The 13,560-nt window shown below is 54.4% G+C and overlaps 5 protein-coding genes across 5 annotated transcripts; 1 reads left to right on the forward strand and 4 right to left on the reverse strand.

Moving 5' to 3' along the window:
- Positions 1-198: 198 nt before the first annotated feature.
- VTN49DRAFT_6223 (uncharacterized protein) lies at positions 199-1,817 on the reverse strand (the record flags this gene model as incomplete). The annotated part of the gene is made up of 3 exons (XM_069414368.1): positions 199-223; positions 280-937; positions 992-1,817. The coding sequence occupies 3 exons, from the start codon at positions 1,815-1,817 to the stop codon at positions 199-201; spliced, it is 1,509 nt and encodes a 502-aa protein (XP_069265621.1).
- A 168-nt stretch (positions 1,818-1,985) lies between these two features.
- On the reverse strand, positions 1,986-5,978 carry VTN49DRAFT_6224 (uncharacterized protein; the record flags this gene model as incomplete). Its single annotated transcript, XM_069414369.1, has 4 exons — positions 1,986-2,756; positions 2,807-3,160; positions 3,212-5,867; positions 5,959-5,978. 4 exons carry the CDS (start codon positions 5,976-5,978, stop codon positions 1,986-1,988), a joined length of 3,801 nt encoding a protein of 1,266 aa, XP_069265622.1.
- Positions 5,979-6,509: 531 nt separating this feature from the next.
- On the reverse strand, positions 6,510-7,688 carry VTN49DRAFT_6225 (uncharacterized protein; the record flags this gene model as incomplete). The annotated part of the gene is made up of 2 exons (XM_069414370.1): positions 6,510-7,276; positions 7,337-7,688. 2 exons carry the CDS (start codon positions 7,686-7,688, stop codon positions 6,510-6,512), a joined length of 1,119 nt encoding a protein of 372 aa, XP_069265623.1.
- A 180-nt stretch (positions 7,689-7,868) lies between these two features.
- On the forward strand, positions 7,869-8,522 carry VTN49DRAFT_6226 (uncharacterized protein; the record flags this gene model as incomplete). The annotated part of the gene is made up of 3 exons (XM_069414371.1): positions 7,869-7,893; positions 8,064-8,244; positions 8,312-8,522. 3 exons carry the CDS (start codon positions 7,869-7,871, stop codon positions 8,520-8,522), a joined length of 417 nt encoding a protein of 138 aa, XP_069265624.1.
- A 238-nt stretch (positions 8,523-8,760) lies between these two features.
- VTN49DRAFT_6227 (uncharacterized protein) lies at positions 8,761-10,828 on the reverse strand (the record flags this gene model as incomplete). Its single annotated transcript, XM_069414372.1, has 4 exons — positions 8,761-8,871; positions 9,292-9,583; positions 9,868-10,737; positions 10,791-10,828. The coding sequence occupies 4 exons, from the start codon at positions 10,826-10,828 to the stop codon at positions 8,761-8,763; spliced, it is 1,311 nt and encodes a 436-aa protein (XP_069265625.1).
- Between the last annotated feature and the right edge of the window lie 2,732 nt (positions 10,829-13,560).

A 13,560-nucleotide genomic window follows, 5' to 3' on the forward strand; every position in this document is an offset into this window, starting at 1 on the left:
GTTTGAGTTTCTGTTGTTGGTCGCATCAATCGTTGTGTTTCTTTCGTGGGGTCGCTCTCAAAGACAAGCTTTGTTGTCGAGCATTCGTTGCGTTGCCTTAGGTTACTTTGTACATTTACAAACTGTTTCAATGTGCATATCTCGCATTTAAGTCTACATTTTACTACTTTACATACAGAGTTGAACATACACAACTGACTAATCCTTTTGCATAGCCTCGTATCTGTTTCACAGTTAGTATAACCTTGCATTGTATGAAGGGGAGAGAATTCGACTCACCTCTTCCCTCGGAACCCCCAAATGCCCCAATTGCCACAAGTAACATCCTGCGGATCCATATCATTCAAATCCCAGCGCAGACTGCGGAAGATGTTCTCTCCAGGTTCGAGTAATACATCAAACTCTCCTTTGCACTTTTCATGCACCCAATCCATATCCCGCTTTAGATCCCACTCGGTGTAACCCGTGCAGAAAATGGGGACTTTGGTTTCGAGAAGCCGGGGGAGGGTCTCGGCCCACTCGTGCGCTGACGCCGGGTGGCCCAATCCTGGATGGAAGAGCATGAAGCAGTCAAAGTAAGGGTCGTACGGGTAGAACGCGTGTGCATCATGCATCGTGTGGAAGTACTCGACGTAAGTGGTGATTTTGAGCTGCGGGCCCAGTCGGTCCTCCGTGATGCCACCAAACGGGTTGGTCGGCGTGCGCGGCGGCAAGGGAAATTCGTCGTCGCGGTTGGCCATGCTCTCCGGGCCGATGAAGATGAGGTGGATGGATGCGCGCGGGAAGACGTGCGTGAGTTGCAGCCAGACGTCCCGTGGCAGAGAGGACTCTGCGCGCGCGCCGAGGACGAAGATGCGGACAGGCGGCGATTTCAACCGCAGGCCGTGAATGTCTTTACCTTCACCCTGTTTGGGAGGGTGCAGAGTATATCTTAGAGCTGCCAACAGTCAATTAATCCTCCCCCTCAAAGATTCAGAAAGAAGGATAATACCGGATAAGCTCTTCAACCCCTCCACCGTCAGTCTCCCTCCCTTTCGGATATGATACGGACTCAACTCATGCAACACACTCGCAATCGTCACCGGATACGTCAACAACCGCGTCACCTGCCTCATCGAGCGCTCATCATTGATCGCAGGGAACTCGCGCGTATACAAAAACGTATCCCAATTCGTCATATTCACCACAAAGTTATCATCCTGGGGCCCCGGATACGACGCAAACTCCGGGAAGAACCTCCCCGAAACCAAATCATGGTCATCTTCATTAATCTGCCGCAAGGTATCGCAGACCTCGAGATGCTTCTCGTAGTCATCCGCCCAATGCTCCTCGCTGCAGTATACTGGCACGCCGCAATCGGGACACTCAAACCGGGCATGCGCGGGCGGTAGCGTCGAGGAATTGGGATCCTTGCGCGCTTCTGAGTCGTGAGGAGACGTTGATTGCCGGGAAGGTCGGTGACTCGGATGCGGGCAGAGAGCGTTTTGCATCATAAATGCGGCACGTTGCCGGATGTGAGGGGAGGGGGATTGAGAGTAGGGATGGAAGAGGTTGTCGCTGCGGAGGACGCGCTGCGTCTGTGTCTGCTGCTGCGTTTGTGCCGCCGATGCCTGCTTACTTGCAGACGTTTGCACCGATCGTGAGCTCCCAGTGTTCAGCACATGGTTCCGTCTGCTGTTGTTGCTATGATTCCGGCTCCAGATCATCGGGAGGCGTGCGTTCGCCAGTCGTGCGCCTCGATACCATTGATCGAGGCCATTGTTTCGAACTCGCGGAACAATCCGCAGGCATTGCCTGCATGTGTATCCGCTCGCCATGTTGAGAGAAGTTTGCTTGGACAGCTCAACTACTGATTTCGCTCGATCTCCCCAAAGTCTAAGAAAATACGATCACGTGACTATCATACGATTCAAGAGATCAGAAGGTCCAGGATCGATTAACACAGTTGTATCTACAGTATAAGTATACGAGTACGAGTATCACAATTAGAAAATATCCTCCGACCGACTCCAATCACCGGATTGCCGGCACTTCCAGTACTCCCCGGTGGTCTGCCAGTACTCCTCGCCCGTAATCGGACAGCGCGCGCGTACAAACCACTGCGGCACGTACTCTTCACCCTTGCGCTCGCGCTCGCGCCGCTTGGCTCGCTGTTTCTCTTCCACGCGGTGCTTTTCCGTCGCCGCAAAGTCGTACTCGCCGTCCTCCATTGCACGTTGATCGGGCCGCAAACGTGTATCGGTCGGCGGCAGGTACGGCCGCAGACGGTCTGGCAGGGCATTGAGCGTCACCACGAATGGCGTAAGGTTGAACGGGATACCGTCCGGCCGCGGGTTCGCCTGCCACAGCAGCACCGTTTTGGGAGCGTCCGAGTCCTTCTCCGTCAGCGCCTGCTCGTATCCGGGCGTCGGACGCGCGAAGATCCGGTCGTTCCAGCGCCCGCCGACGCTCCAGCGCGTCACACCGTTGGCGTCCACAACTTTGCCTGTCACCTGGTACGCCGAGGATGCCTTCCACCCGCGTGGCTTGAAGTCCAGATAGCATACCTCCCCGGTCTTCCAGTTCTTCACTTCCATTGGCCCGTAGTTGTCGACCGTTGGGTTGCCCGTGATGATCCCAATCACTGACGACGTCACCTTCTTCCATGTGTAGAGTTCTTCGTCGCCAGTAATTGGCCGCAGTTTCAAGAACCACGTGCCCAGCAGGTTGACATCAAACGACTTGCCGTAGAACTTGGATTTGAGAGCCGATTCACCCTGCAGGACATTAGAATCTCTTCCATTCCTTCGTGTCCTGACGAACGTACCCAGTACTCCCACTTGGCTGACTCGGCCCACGCCGCTCCAATCGGTGGATGGTGGCTGACTTGCTCCACGAAGAATCGGTAACCCTTGTCTGGACGGCAGTACTCATACGTCTCACCCAGTAGCGGGTTGAACGGCTTGGCAATTCGCCCGACCGTCGACGCATACTCGCTGATGGCAAAGGCCGCCACGTAGAGCAGCCGCTCGAGCGAGTCTTTGCGGTCGGCGGCAATGTCTAGCAGGTCTGAGTACTCCATATCCTCCGCCACACGCTGGAGCAATGACGTTGGCTCGTTGAAGGACACTGGCAGAGTCATCTTGGTCATATCTTTGCCAATCATCGATTTCAGAATGCCCTGAGACGGTCAGCATATTCAATTACACCCGTAATTTTCGAGGATACCAACCCAGAGAGAAATCTTTGGTCGGTCGTCCTTGTCCAACTTCAACCTCTCCCGCGGAGGGTCTTCGTAGCCTTGGAACGACGGTTCAATCTCTGCCTGCTTAGCCGCCCGCAGGTCGACAGCGTTGTTCGCGGCTGGCTCCTCCGCCGTCGACGGCTCCGGCGCGGGCAGTTCCTCGACAGCGATCTCGCCCGCCTCCACAGCATCGTAGAACTCATCCTCGTCAGACTCTGACTCGGCCAAATCGCAGTATTCCGCGACGCTTTGCGGTTTCGATGTACGAGCAGGAGCCGGAGCCGGAGCCGGAGCAGGAGCGGCCTCGCTGGGCTTTTCTGCCACGGCCTCGTCATCTTTGTTCTCCTCGGTCGGCTCCGCACCCTCGACCTTTTCGAGTTCATCCGCAACCTGCACGTGAGACAACGGCCGGCTATTCGATGCAGATGCGCTCTCGAGCACCTCCTTGAGCGCCTTCTTGGTCCGCTTGCGCTTGTCCTCCGACTCGCTGATGCGGTGCTGCAACTCCTCATGCTCCTGGACAATGCGCGCCATGCTCTCTTCCCACATCTTGCGCGTGTCAGCCTCCTTATCCAGGCGATACTGCCAGTAGGCATCACGGTCGCGCGAGATCTTGAGCAGGTTCACCAGAAGCCCGTTCAGGCTGCTGACAGCCGAATCGTATGCCGCCAGCGCGCGGTCCACGACCGGGTCGGAGATGGTCAGGTCCGGGTTCTTAGCCTTCTCAGCTTGCAGTGAAGCCGACACGTTGGCCAGGAGGTCCAGCTGCAGCTTGGCGGACTGCGCCGTGATGTCGAAGGCATCCTTGTTACCCGGCTGGGCCGCCTCGTGGCTGGACGCGTAGTCACCGTAGTCATCGTACTCTTCAGCCGGTGCCGTCGCCTGGCTTGTCACCCGGTTCACATCATGAGGAGCCACGTTCAGATCATAGGAACCATGAGCGGAGCCTTCTTCTTCACCCGGTGTCGTGTCCGCCGCCGTGCGGGAAGTATGGGTGCTGACTCGGGAGAAGCTCACAGTCGACTTCGCCGCTGGCGGGACCAGGCTGCTCCGGGTCGTGGCCGGCACCTTGGACACCTCGCTGGCGGCCTCGGACAAACGACCACCCTGGGCTTCCTGGTCGGCCTTCGCCTGCCGCAAGAGCTCAGCTTCGCGGTTACGTCGCCGTTCTTCTTCCTTAGCTTCGTCTTTAGCCCATTGGATGGCGTTGTTCAAGGCCCAGAACCAGCGCTTAGCCTCGACTACGTGGTTGGCCTTGAGGTGGTACTTGACCGACGACTTGCCATGGATTTCGAAGCGCGTCTTGTCCTGCGGGTCCATGTGCAGCTTCGCGATGCGCATGCTGATGGCACCACGACAGGCTGAACCGGCATCGTCCTGGTGCTTGTAGTAGCTCAAGACACCATCCTCGAGCACGAACCACCGTAGCTTGAAGCCTCCGGTGTAGTTAGTCCACTTCTTTAGGTAGCCCTTCATCTCGCGAGCGTCCTTGCCGCCCAGCGTGACTTCCATGCTGGCTCCGCGGGGCCCGCCGCCCGGCGCCGCGTTGCCCAGGATCGCTCGCTCCTGGATCCCGCGCTGCGCGATGACCGCGGCGGGCGAGCGCTTGACAATCGCGCGCGTCTTGTCATCCTTGGTCACATCCTGCGGTAGCTTGCCCTTCTTGTCACGACGGAACGGATCGGCGCCATGCAACAGCAGGATCTGGATGAGCTTCGTATCCTTTTTGCGGGCGCCCTCGTGGAGCAGCGTACCCCCGGTCTGGATGGTTTGCGGATCGGTAACCAACTCCAGGCTGTTGACGTCCAGCGTACCCTCGACCCGCGGCTCCTCCAGCACCTTCTCGAGCTTTTCGTACTCGCCGCGGGCAATCAAATCCTGGATCTCCTTCGTCTTGGCATCAATAAACAGCGACCGCGCGAGCTGTAGCTGCTGGAAGATCTCTGGAGTGCGTGCGAGGTCCAAGGCGGTCTGGCCGCGGTAGTTGGCGATCGAGTCATCGATTTCGGGACGTTCCAGCAGGGCACGGACGACGGCATCACGGCCTAGCTGAGCCGCGAGATGCAGCGGCGTGTTGCCGTCGCGGTCCCGCGCATTGACGTCGATGCTATCGCCGCTCGACAGCACATACTCGATCACCTGCGGCTCGGCGCACTGAACGGCCAGGTGTAGCACTGTCGTGCCGCCGGGCGAGGCTATGCCGCCGTTCTGCTGCTCCTTGGCTTCTTTGATGGCCTTGGAGATGGCAGTGGTGTCACCACTACGCAAGATTTCAAACAGTTTGAAGGTCTTGACCGACTGTTCCAACGAGATCTGGCTGCTAGGAGCTGCTGCTTCGTCCGGGGGAGACGCAGCCTTCTCGCCGCTGGGACTAGGGTTCGGATTCGAACTGTTCGACGACATCGTGTCGAGCTTCGGGTCCGACGTGGTCGGAGAATCGGCGGCCATGTCCTGATTCTGCTTACGGCGCAGAGAATTCCGAGTTATCGAAAAGGACCGTTGGTGCGGTTGCTGTTGTTGTTGCTGGCTCGACGACGAGGCGGTGGGAGAGGTGGGTGATTCGTCCTCGCGGTCATCCGACTTGGACGACGATTTGTCCCGATGAAGGATGGACAGAGCGAGGGAACTTTTGGAGCGTTTGTGACTGTTTTTAAAAAATCCGCCGGGTCAGAATCAGATTCTTCTTTGTGCTGACGTGGAATGTTCGAAAGTTCGCGCTGTTAAGTACTACGCACCCGTGACTCCGTTCGGTCATTTCGCGCGGGATGAACTGTGGATATCCGTTATCCTGCCCCAGTGGCACTAGTTTCCGTTATGGCAGCACCATGACCAGGAGGTTCGATTCAGGCAGCTTGAGGTGCCGATTGGGAAGGCCAGGGTTCAACTCCACGTTCCAGGAGGCGGTTTGGGCGTGGAGAGAAACTGAGACTTGAGAACAACGTTGGGGCCCCGACCGCGTTGCTCCTAATTCAACCAGTTGCACGACGACGCGATGGTCTAAGCCTCCAAAAACTCAAAAGTCTAGAGATCGAGCTCGGATCAAGAACGAATGAAGAGTAAGAATATGCTGAGTATTGATGGAAGTGGCTTTTGCCGACTGTGTGTGGAAGTGATAAAAGTCAATCGCAGAATTGCTCATGGGTGAACCGCAGAAAAAGCAAAGTTTAGAAAATAGTTAAACCTGTTTCATGCATGCATGCATCGTTGACCATGAGGCTAATATGCTAATTACAAAAAAAAAATGCTCTGTAGATGCCGCTATTGGTACAAGAAATCTACACAGCCCTCATTTCCCGCTCACCAACAACACCACACTACCCAGCTGCCGCTTTAGATCCTCCTTATCCACGTCGTGCGTGTCCTCGACCTCCCCCCACTCCGCCGTCTGATATGTAACCTCTAGGCTCGACGCCCGGGCTGCCTCCTCGACGCCAAACCGCGCCGACTCTGAGCGCGGCAAATCGGGGAAGTTCTCACTCCACTCGACGACCAATCGCACAGCGATGAGCAGGCTCTTGCTTGCAATGATGGCACGCTCCAGCCCTGCCAGATCGTACGCGGACAGACCTAGGATCCAGTTTCGGATTATGTCGACAGTGGCTTCCGGCTGGGAGGCGGGCAAAATGCTGTTCTCGTCAAGTACGGGGCGGATCTCAATGCCCGGCCAGAGGTGCTGGTGGAGATAGCCAATGATTTGCTGGGCGGTTCGCATTTGGGCGCTGCGGAGACCCTCGCCATCTTCCGGCTCTAGATGCTGCTTCTCTGGCACCCAGCAGAGGAGCGTGTCGGTCTCGAAATAGCGGAGGGCCTTGTTGAGAATCTCCTGTCGGATATCGTCTCGCCCGTTGGCATCCTCGCGGAGGATATCATTGGCGCGGGAGACCAACGACGTCAGAGGGATCAGATGCTGCTTGAGCGCTTGCTGTGCCGAGGCGAGAAGATCCCACTCGAGTGCCAAGGCTTCTGCTAGATGCTGTTTTGTCGACGGAATCGTTAGGACTGCCTTGGTCGGGCTGCGGATGGGTCGGGTATCGAGAAGGACCTGGTAGCCCTCTAGTCCAACTTAGTAGTTGTTCTTCCAAGCTGCAAATGACCATGCCAGGTAGAACCAACCTGGAGTCTCGCGAACATGTACATCCTTCCAAAATCGTCTCCTCAGCACTGATCTGACCTTTGAAGCCGATGTTGTTGCTGGTGTACTCGGCTTCTCCGGCTCCGCCGCTTCGATTGCTGCTTGTTGCTGCTGCCGCTGCTGCTCCTCAGCGAACTCCGGAGCTGGCCTGGGCGCTTTGGGCGGCGGGCCGTGTGCTGTGATGGGATGGGCGATCGCCCATCGTATCGATGAGCTATGGAACGACCGCGGGCAAGGGAGGGAACATGCCGGTTGTAGCCTGGTGGTGGCTCGGCGGGCGGGTGCGTTAAGAACTTGAAGTCGTGCTGAGAATATTCGAGGGATTGTGCGCATGATAAGATAGCGACGAGAAGGTCAGTTCTTGCTCTGGAAAAAAAAAAAAAAAAAACCTCTTTCTGAACGGAACGATCGATTCAAATTTCACATGAACAAATCGGTACAGTTCCTTTTACTTCTCCAAGTCGATGGAGGCGCGATGATGGAGCAGAATAGCCACCGCCTTCCTCTTTAGTAATGAACGAATCTAGACCTGATTTGGGTTAGTGCAGGAGTTTGTCACGTGTTCGATTATGATATTTGACCAGTTGGCCATTACTAAGACGTGCTGCACGTGCGCTCCGCGCGAGCCGCGGAAAGCTCCCTCCAGCCGCAGGGCTGCAGCCCTGCGAGGAGGAATCTTAATATCGAGCTGAAATTGCCACTTGACAGACACGTCTTCTCATTACCTATTTTTCAAACTAGACATTATCAACTTTATCTATCCTGGCCAGCTCATCCCTTTTCCCATTTTCGTCACCATCGCAACCATCAGTCCCGTCCAGTTTTTAGGTTTTTTTGAACCCCAGCGTTTCAGCAACTCAAAACAGAAAACCTCCCAGTCACACGCCCAGTCTAGACGCAGTCGATAACTCTGGACCATACCTTTTTTTTCCGCAATGGTATCATGTGGCATGAAGCCATGCCCGCGTGCTCACACCACATCGACAAAACAAGCATAAGCAAGCAGGGGTTCAGTCCCATGCCGTGTCGCGCACTACCGTCTTTCCCAGCCGAGAAATATTAGGAGCGCAAACGAAAATCATTAGAGAAAAACAGGGCAGGAAACAGAATGAACAAAACAATTGGTCAAACTGCAGCCTGCAAATTGACCTTGAAAGGAAAACGTAACGGTCGGCCCAGCTCACCATCGCAAAAAATGCGTCTCGAAACGGCACAGGGCCATACCGTGCCGTCGCTGTGAATGTTTCAAGAGATGAGACAAGAAAAAACTCACATGGCATCCAGACCAGCCAAGACTGTAATAACCTCGGAGCATTGCGATCATCGGAAAAAAGCAATTACTCCGTACTTACGGAGGCTGAGCCTGGCAATTGATCATCGTGCCACAACCTTAATCGCATCGAAATCACAGTCGCTCAGGATTGAACAGTAGCTTCTCTTTTTCCGGGATATCGGAGCGTTTGCGCATACGCTCTGAGTCGTACGTGTCCGCGCCTGCACGGCTACCCCAGGTAGTCTGTTTACAATTGAGTTAGCTCGAGTAATATCCATTATGAGAAATGGTCGAAGCAAATGAAGTCAAAGAAAAAAAAAAAAAAGAAAAAAAAGAATCTAGAAACGATATGCATCCTGCAGCCCAGATCGGAATCCTGCGCGGCAGCGGCTGCACGCCCTACTGCCGATCGAGCGCAGATCCGCGTAACGGAAACAAACTCTTGAGCTTGGTGCGCGCGGACTGGACAACAACAAGCGAGGGCTGAAGGGGACAGGGGATGCACAAAGGCACAAGGATTCAAAACAAAACAGAGCTAGACCGAACTGGTAAGGCAGTCGCACGGAACTTTAAAAAAAAAAAAAACAAACTCCAAACTCCGCCGGGGGTTTCGCTCGTCGCCCAATGAAACGAAAAGAAAAGCCAAAAAGGGGGTAGACTTACCACATTGAGTGTGATTGCAGCATACATCTTAATGGCGCCATGGAAATAGCCGAATAGGATGGAGACCGGAAGGAGTAGGATATCGATCGGATAACGGATGTAATGACCAAGGAGCTTGATGAATTTGGAAATGAACATCCAAGTGAAGAGCGCTCGCATGGCCAACCGATGCGAATCCGGATCCCAATTCTCCGTGGCCTTGTTGCAGAGGTAGATAAGGGCCAGATCGCCGAGGAGCGCCGGCGGCGACAGGGTCGTGAGATGCACCGCATAGGTGCTGTAGGGTTGACGCCTAGAGTAGACCCTTGAGTTAGCTGCCGCCCTAACTTCTAAGCTTTCAAACCGGTCTCCACTCCGAACAACGCAACGATCGAACACTAGAGCGGACGGAATCCATCCATCCACGCCACCAGCTGCATCTAGAAACAACGGGTAATCAGGGGTGGGGTTCCTATGCGCCCGTATCCGACCAAATCAAACACATCAAGCCGCTGAAGCCAGGCGGATCGAATAAAATAAAAGCCCAAAGAGGAAATGAATGGGAAAAACTGGCAGGGATCATGAGAAAGTACTTACGTCCAAATATGTCGCTCCACAAACATGCTGGTCAAATTGCTGCGCCAATTGCTCCGGGACCACCGGATGCATTGCTTGAGAAAGTTTGCGTTGTTGGACAGCGTAGTCTTGATTTCGACCTCTGGATGGTACTGCATGTAGGTTTCCCAGCCGTGCGACACCATCCAGCGGGTGATGAAGTTGTCATCGTCCGCATTGAGCTGGTACTTGCCGAACCACCACCCTTCATTGGTGAAGGCGTGGGTAAATGCAGGATCCTGGAGGATTTTGGTGCGATAGGCGACGGTCCGGCCCGACATGCAGGCGATGCCGCCGTCGACGTGGGTGGTGGCTGCACAGTCAAAGTTTCTGCGTTCGAGGTACAGTGCGCCAAGGAAGCCCCAAATGCGCTCGGAGAACGTTGGGTTCTCCTGGCGCCGTAGACGCTGGCAGGTCACAACGCCGCCGAAACGCTCGTCCGTATCAAAAGGTGCAAGGATCCACGGCAGCGCGGTGCGCGGCCAGCTGACATCGTCATCGGCCAGGATAGTGATAGCCGTCTTGACCTCCGGGATGGCGCGGGTCATCTGGCGGCGCTTGTTCGGGTGGGCCACAGAGAACAGGCGCACCTTTGAAGCGGCGGCCGGAATCGTGCTGAGCATGTTCTCTGCCTTTTTTCGGTTGGCATCAATGGTCACCAACAGCAGCTCGTAGGGCTTGTTGGCCAGGATAGTGCGGATGGTTTCCTCCAGCTCCTCACCACAGCCCTCGAGGGTGGGAATGATGACAGTCACATCCTTGCTAGTCAACCGCGGCTCCTCCGGGATTGGAATTGGCTTGAAGGTCCAGAAAGCCACCAAGTTGACCACCAGGCGCACGTAGCGGTAGAGACTCGAATTCCTGTCAGCAGGCGATTGCTCTCTTTGTCCCGGCCGGAAACTTACAAAAGAGCGATAAAACTGGTCATGTAGTTGATCCCCATGGTTGCGCGTTGAACTGATCGGTCTTGATCTTCACGTTCCAGGGATGATGATCTGTCGGTCCAGTGCCAGCCAAACGAGAGACATCCAGTACCGTAAAAGCTTCCCAGTGCTTGATGTTTGGTTCAACACCCAATTCCCATGTCGAGAAATCCACGGGAACAACCCGACACAGAGCAATTGCTCAACGAGTGACACAGCAACCACTGAACCACCAAAATGATGCAACCGTCCTTAAAGAGAGGAACAATGAAGTCGAACAAGGACGGAATGAAGCTGCTGGCATTTTTGAATGGGCCAGCCGAGAGCTGCCTGCCATATTTATTTCCTGTATTTTCAATTTTCTTTCTTTATTCAACTTTCTATAGTAGTTAATATCATATTTTTCTTTTTCCACTGCCGCCGGGGTCTGGATCTCGATGGGCTTGCAACAGGGTCCAGGTTTCGTTGTTTCGTTGGCTCGCTAGGATCAGGAGCAGCTAGGCTAATTTGGAGGGGCGCGTGGAGATGGGGTGACATGGGACCGAGCTTCCTGTGTGTCACTCAGAACGGGCTGGCCTCTGCGATTGCTGCTACGCCAGCTTACATTGATTAGCATTGAGGAGGAGAGCTTCTTGCTCCTCCTCCACCCACTCAGGGCTCTCGACGTTGCGGCGATGTGGTCGATCAATTGTCCACTGCTCCACTGACTGGTGGACGACAGCGGCCGCTTACTTGTCCAACAAAGACGTACGGCTTGCGTGATCGGACGCGGTTTCAGAGACCCTTTCCGCCGAGTTACTGAGAAAGCGTCCTTCCCTGATTTCTACAATGCATCCAGCTCCAAACCGGCCGGTCGCCAAAATGCACACCCATCCCACGCGGAAAACCACTGGACCTTCCCACGATGCTTAGTCAGCTCTGAACCCTGGTGTCCACGCAGCCGCGCTAGGATAACCTAGGAGTTGAGCGGCAGAGCACACAACCGGCTAACTTGATATGGCTAGTGCGCTGAGCTACAGTATCCACTTTCGGAGAACGGAGTAATTTCGCAGCGACGAGGTTCTCTTCAAGAACGAAAGAACCCTGACCCTCCCTGACCACACTCGCGCTCGAACTGAAGCAATCAACCAGGGTTGAGCCGAGTCAGCCGACAGCCGATCCGTTGTCACGTTCCCGGTTGACTCTGTTCCCCAGCAGCAAATTTTAAGTGCAGGAGGAAAACACACTCGACACGCGACCATTGGACCAGCATTCTTGGCTGAATTTTATCGGCGGAGCGTGACTCGAGGCCCATGCGCAGGGAGGAGCAAATAGAGACGCTGATCTCATTGAGTGAATCCATCCAAGAACAGGAAAAAAAAAAATTTTTTTCGACGAACCGGCATTCGACGGGCACCAGCCGAAAAGTCGACGACTTTCTCTGGACGCTGGTTGTTTTTTCGTAAGTGAAAAATCGTGCTTGCTGCATTGCAGCTTGCAGCTTGCAGCAGAAATGCTTGACAAAACTCCACCCGCGATAGGGGCCTTTGCTAAGAGACCCTGAAGTCGCCGAGAAGCGGCCGTGGTTGAAACCGGTTAGTTCGATTTCTGTTTTGAGCAAAGTGCGGAATCCACCGTGGTCATGACATGCAGGGCTAATGCCGTGTGGTCCACTGGGTCCACATCGCGTCCAAAAGGGCAACAGGATCGGAGTGACTGCCGATTCCCGGAGTTGCAGCACGATCGAGGAGCGACGCTTTCATTTAATCAATCCTTAATTTCACAGCTCAAATTTTCGAAAGCAACACTCGTGCAAAAATTAGTAACTGTCGGCGGCCTCGTTCAGTCAGAGAACTTCCCTGGAAGAGCGTTAGTATTCCAAATCTCTCTGTGTTGTGCAAGCACCCCGGTGCGCACGGAAAATTCCTCCTCCACACACGGGTCTTCCCGAATCGCGGCCCCAGCAGGCTCCACTGTTGCCGCCAGGAAATTCAGGAATCAATCCCTTTCCTGCTGTAACCGAAATACCACTTGCGAACATCTCCTTTTCGAACTCTCGAGATTTTCACCGAATCAGGCACGGTACCGGCCGAAACGAACCTTTAACCTAGGTTAAGCCTCGAGGAAGGCAAAATTAATTTACGTAGGGTTGATTGCCGACGACTCCTAATTGATGGTTCGCACAAAACAGCGGAGATCAATGCAGGTCGCCCAAAGAAGGGAGAACGGTTGATAGTTTACCAAATGCGGTAATCGGTATCCATTATCTCTGACCCAGTGATCCTCCAAGTTTTGAATGAAACAATGGGGCTTTTTTTTCTCTGTGGAAGTTGATTAGCTGCGGATTGTTCTAGGCATTGGAGAGAGCCGATTGCGTGTACAAAAGACATGCAATCCATTCGAGTCATCACAGTGCATGGTATTCGAGGACTCCTGTCTTCCTCTCAAAAATGATAAAACTCCTCGTAATCTCGTATGAACTGAACAACATTAGCTAACTTTCTAACTCTTGTCACAACTGAGTAGTCTCTGATTGTAATTCGCCGAACGGATCAGCCTAAATGCAATGTGCCAGAAACCAATGCAAGTGCGATAATGTCCTTGAAATAGCCGACCACACATGAAGCTCTCCCTCATCGCCAAGGAAACGTCCAGATCCAGATCCTCCTGCATCAGAGCTGCACCGTTCTCGACGGAGTAAAACACTAAAAGGAACACGTCAAGTCTAGACCCTCTCTCCTAATTTTGCATTGACGTCTCCAACGGAGCTGCA

Source organism: Thermomyces lanuginosus (genome assembly GCF_041956635.1).
Source record: "Thermomyces lanuginosus strain ATCC 200065 unplaced genomic scaffold VTN49scaffold_40, whole genome shotgun sequence".
NCBI classification, from domain to species: Eukaryota; Fungi; Ascomycota; class Eurotiomycetes; order Eurotiales; family Trichocomaceae; genus Thermomyces; species Thermomyces lanuginosus.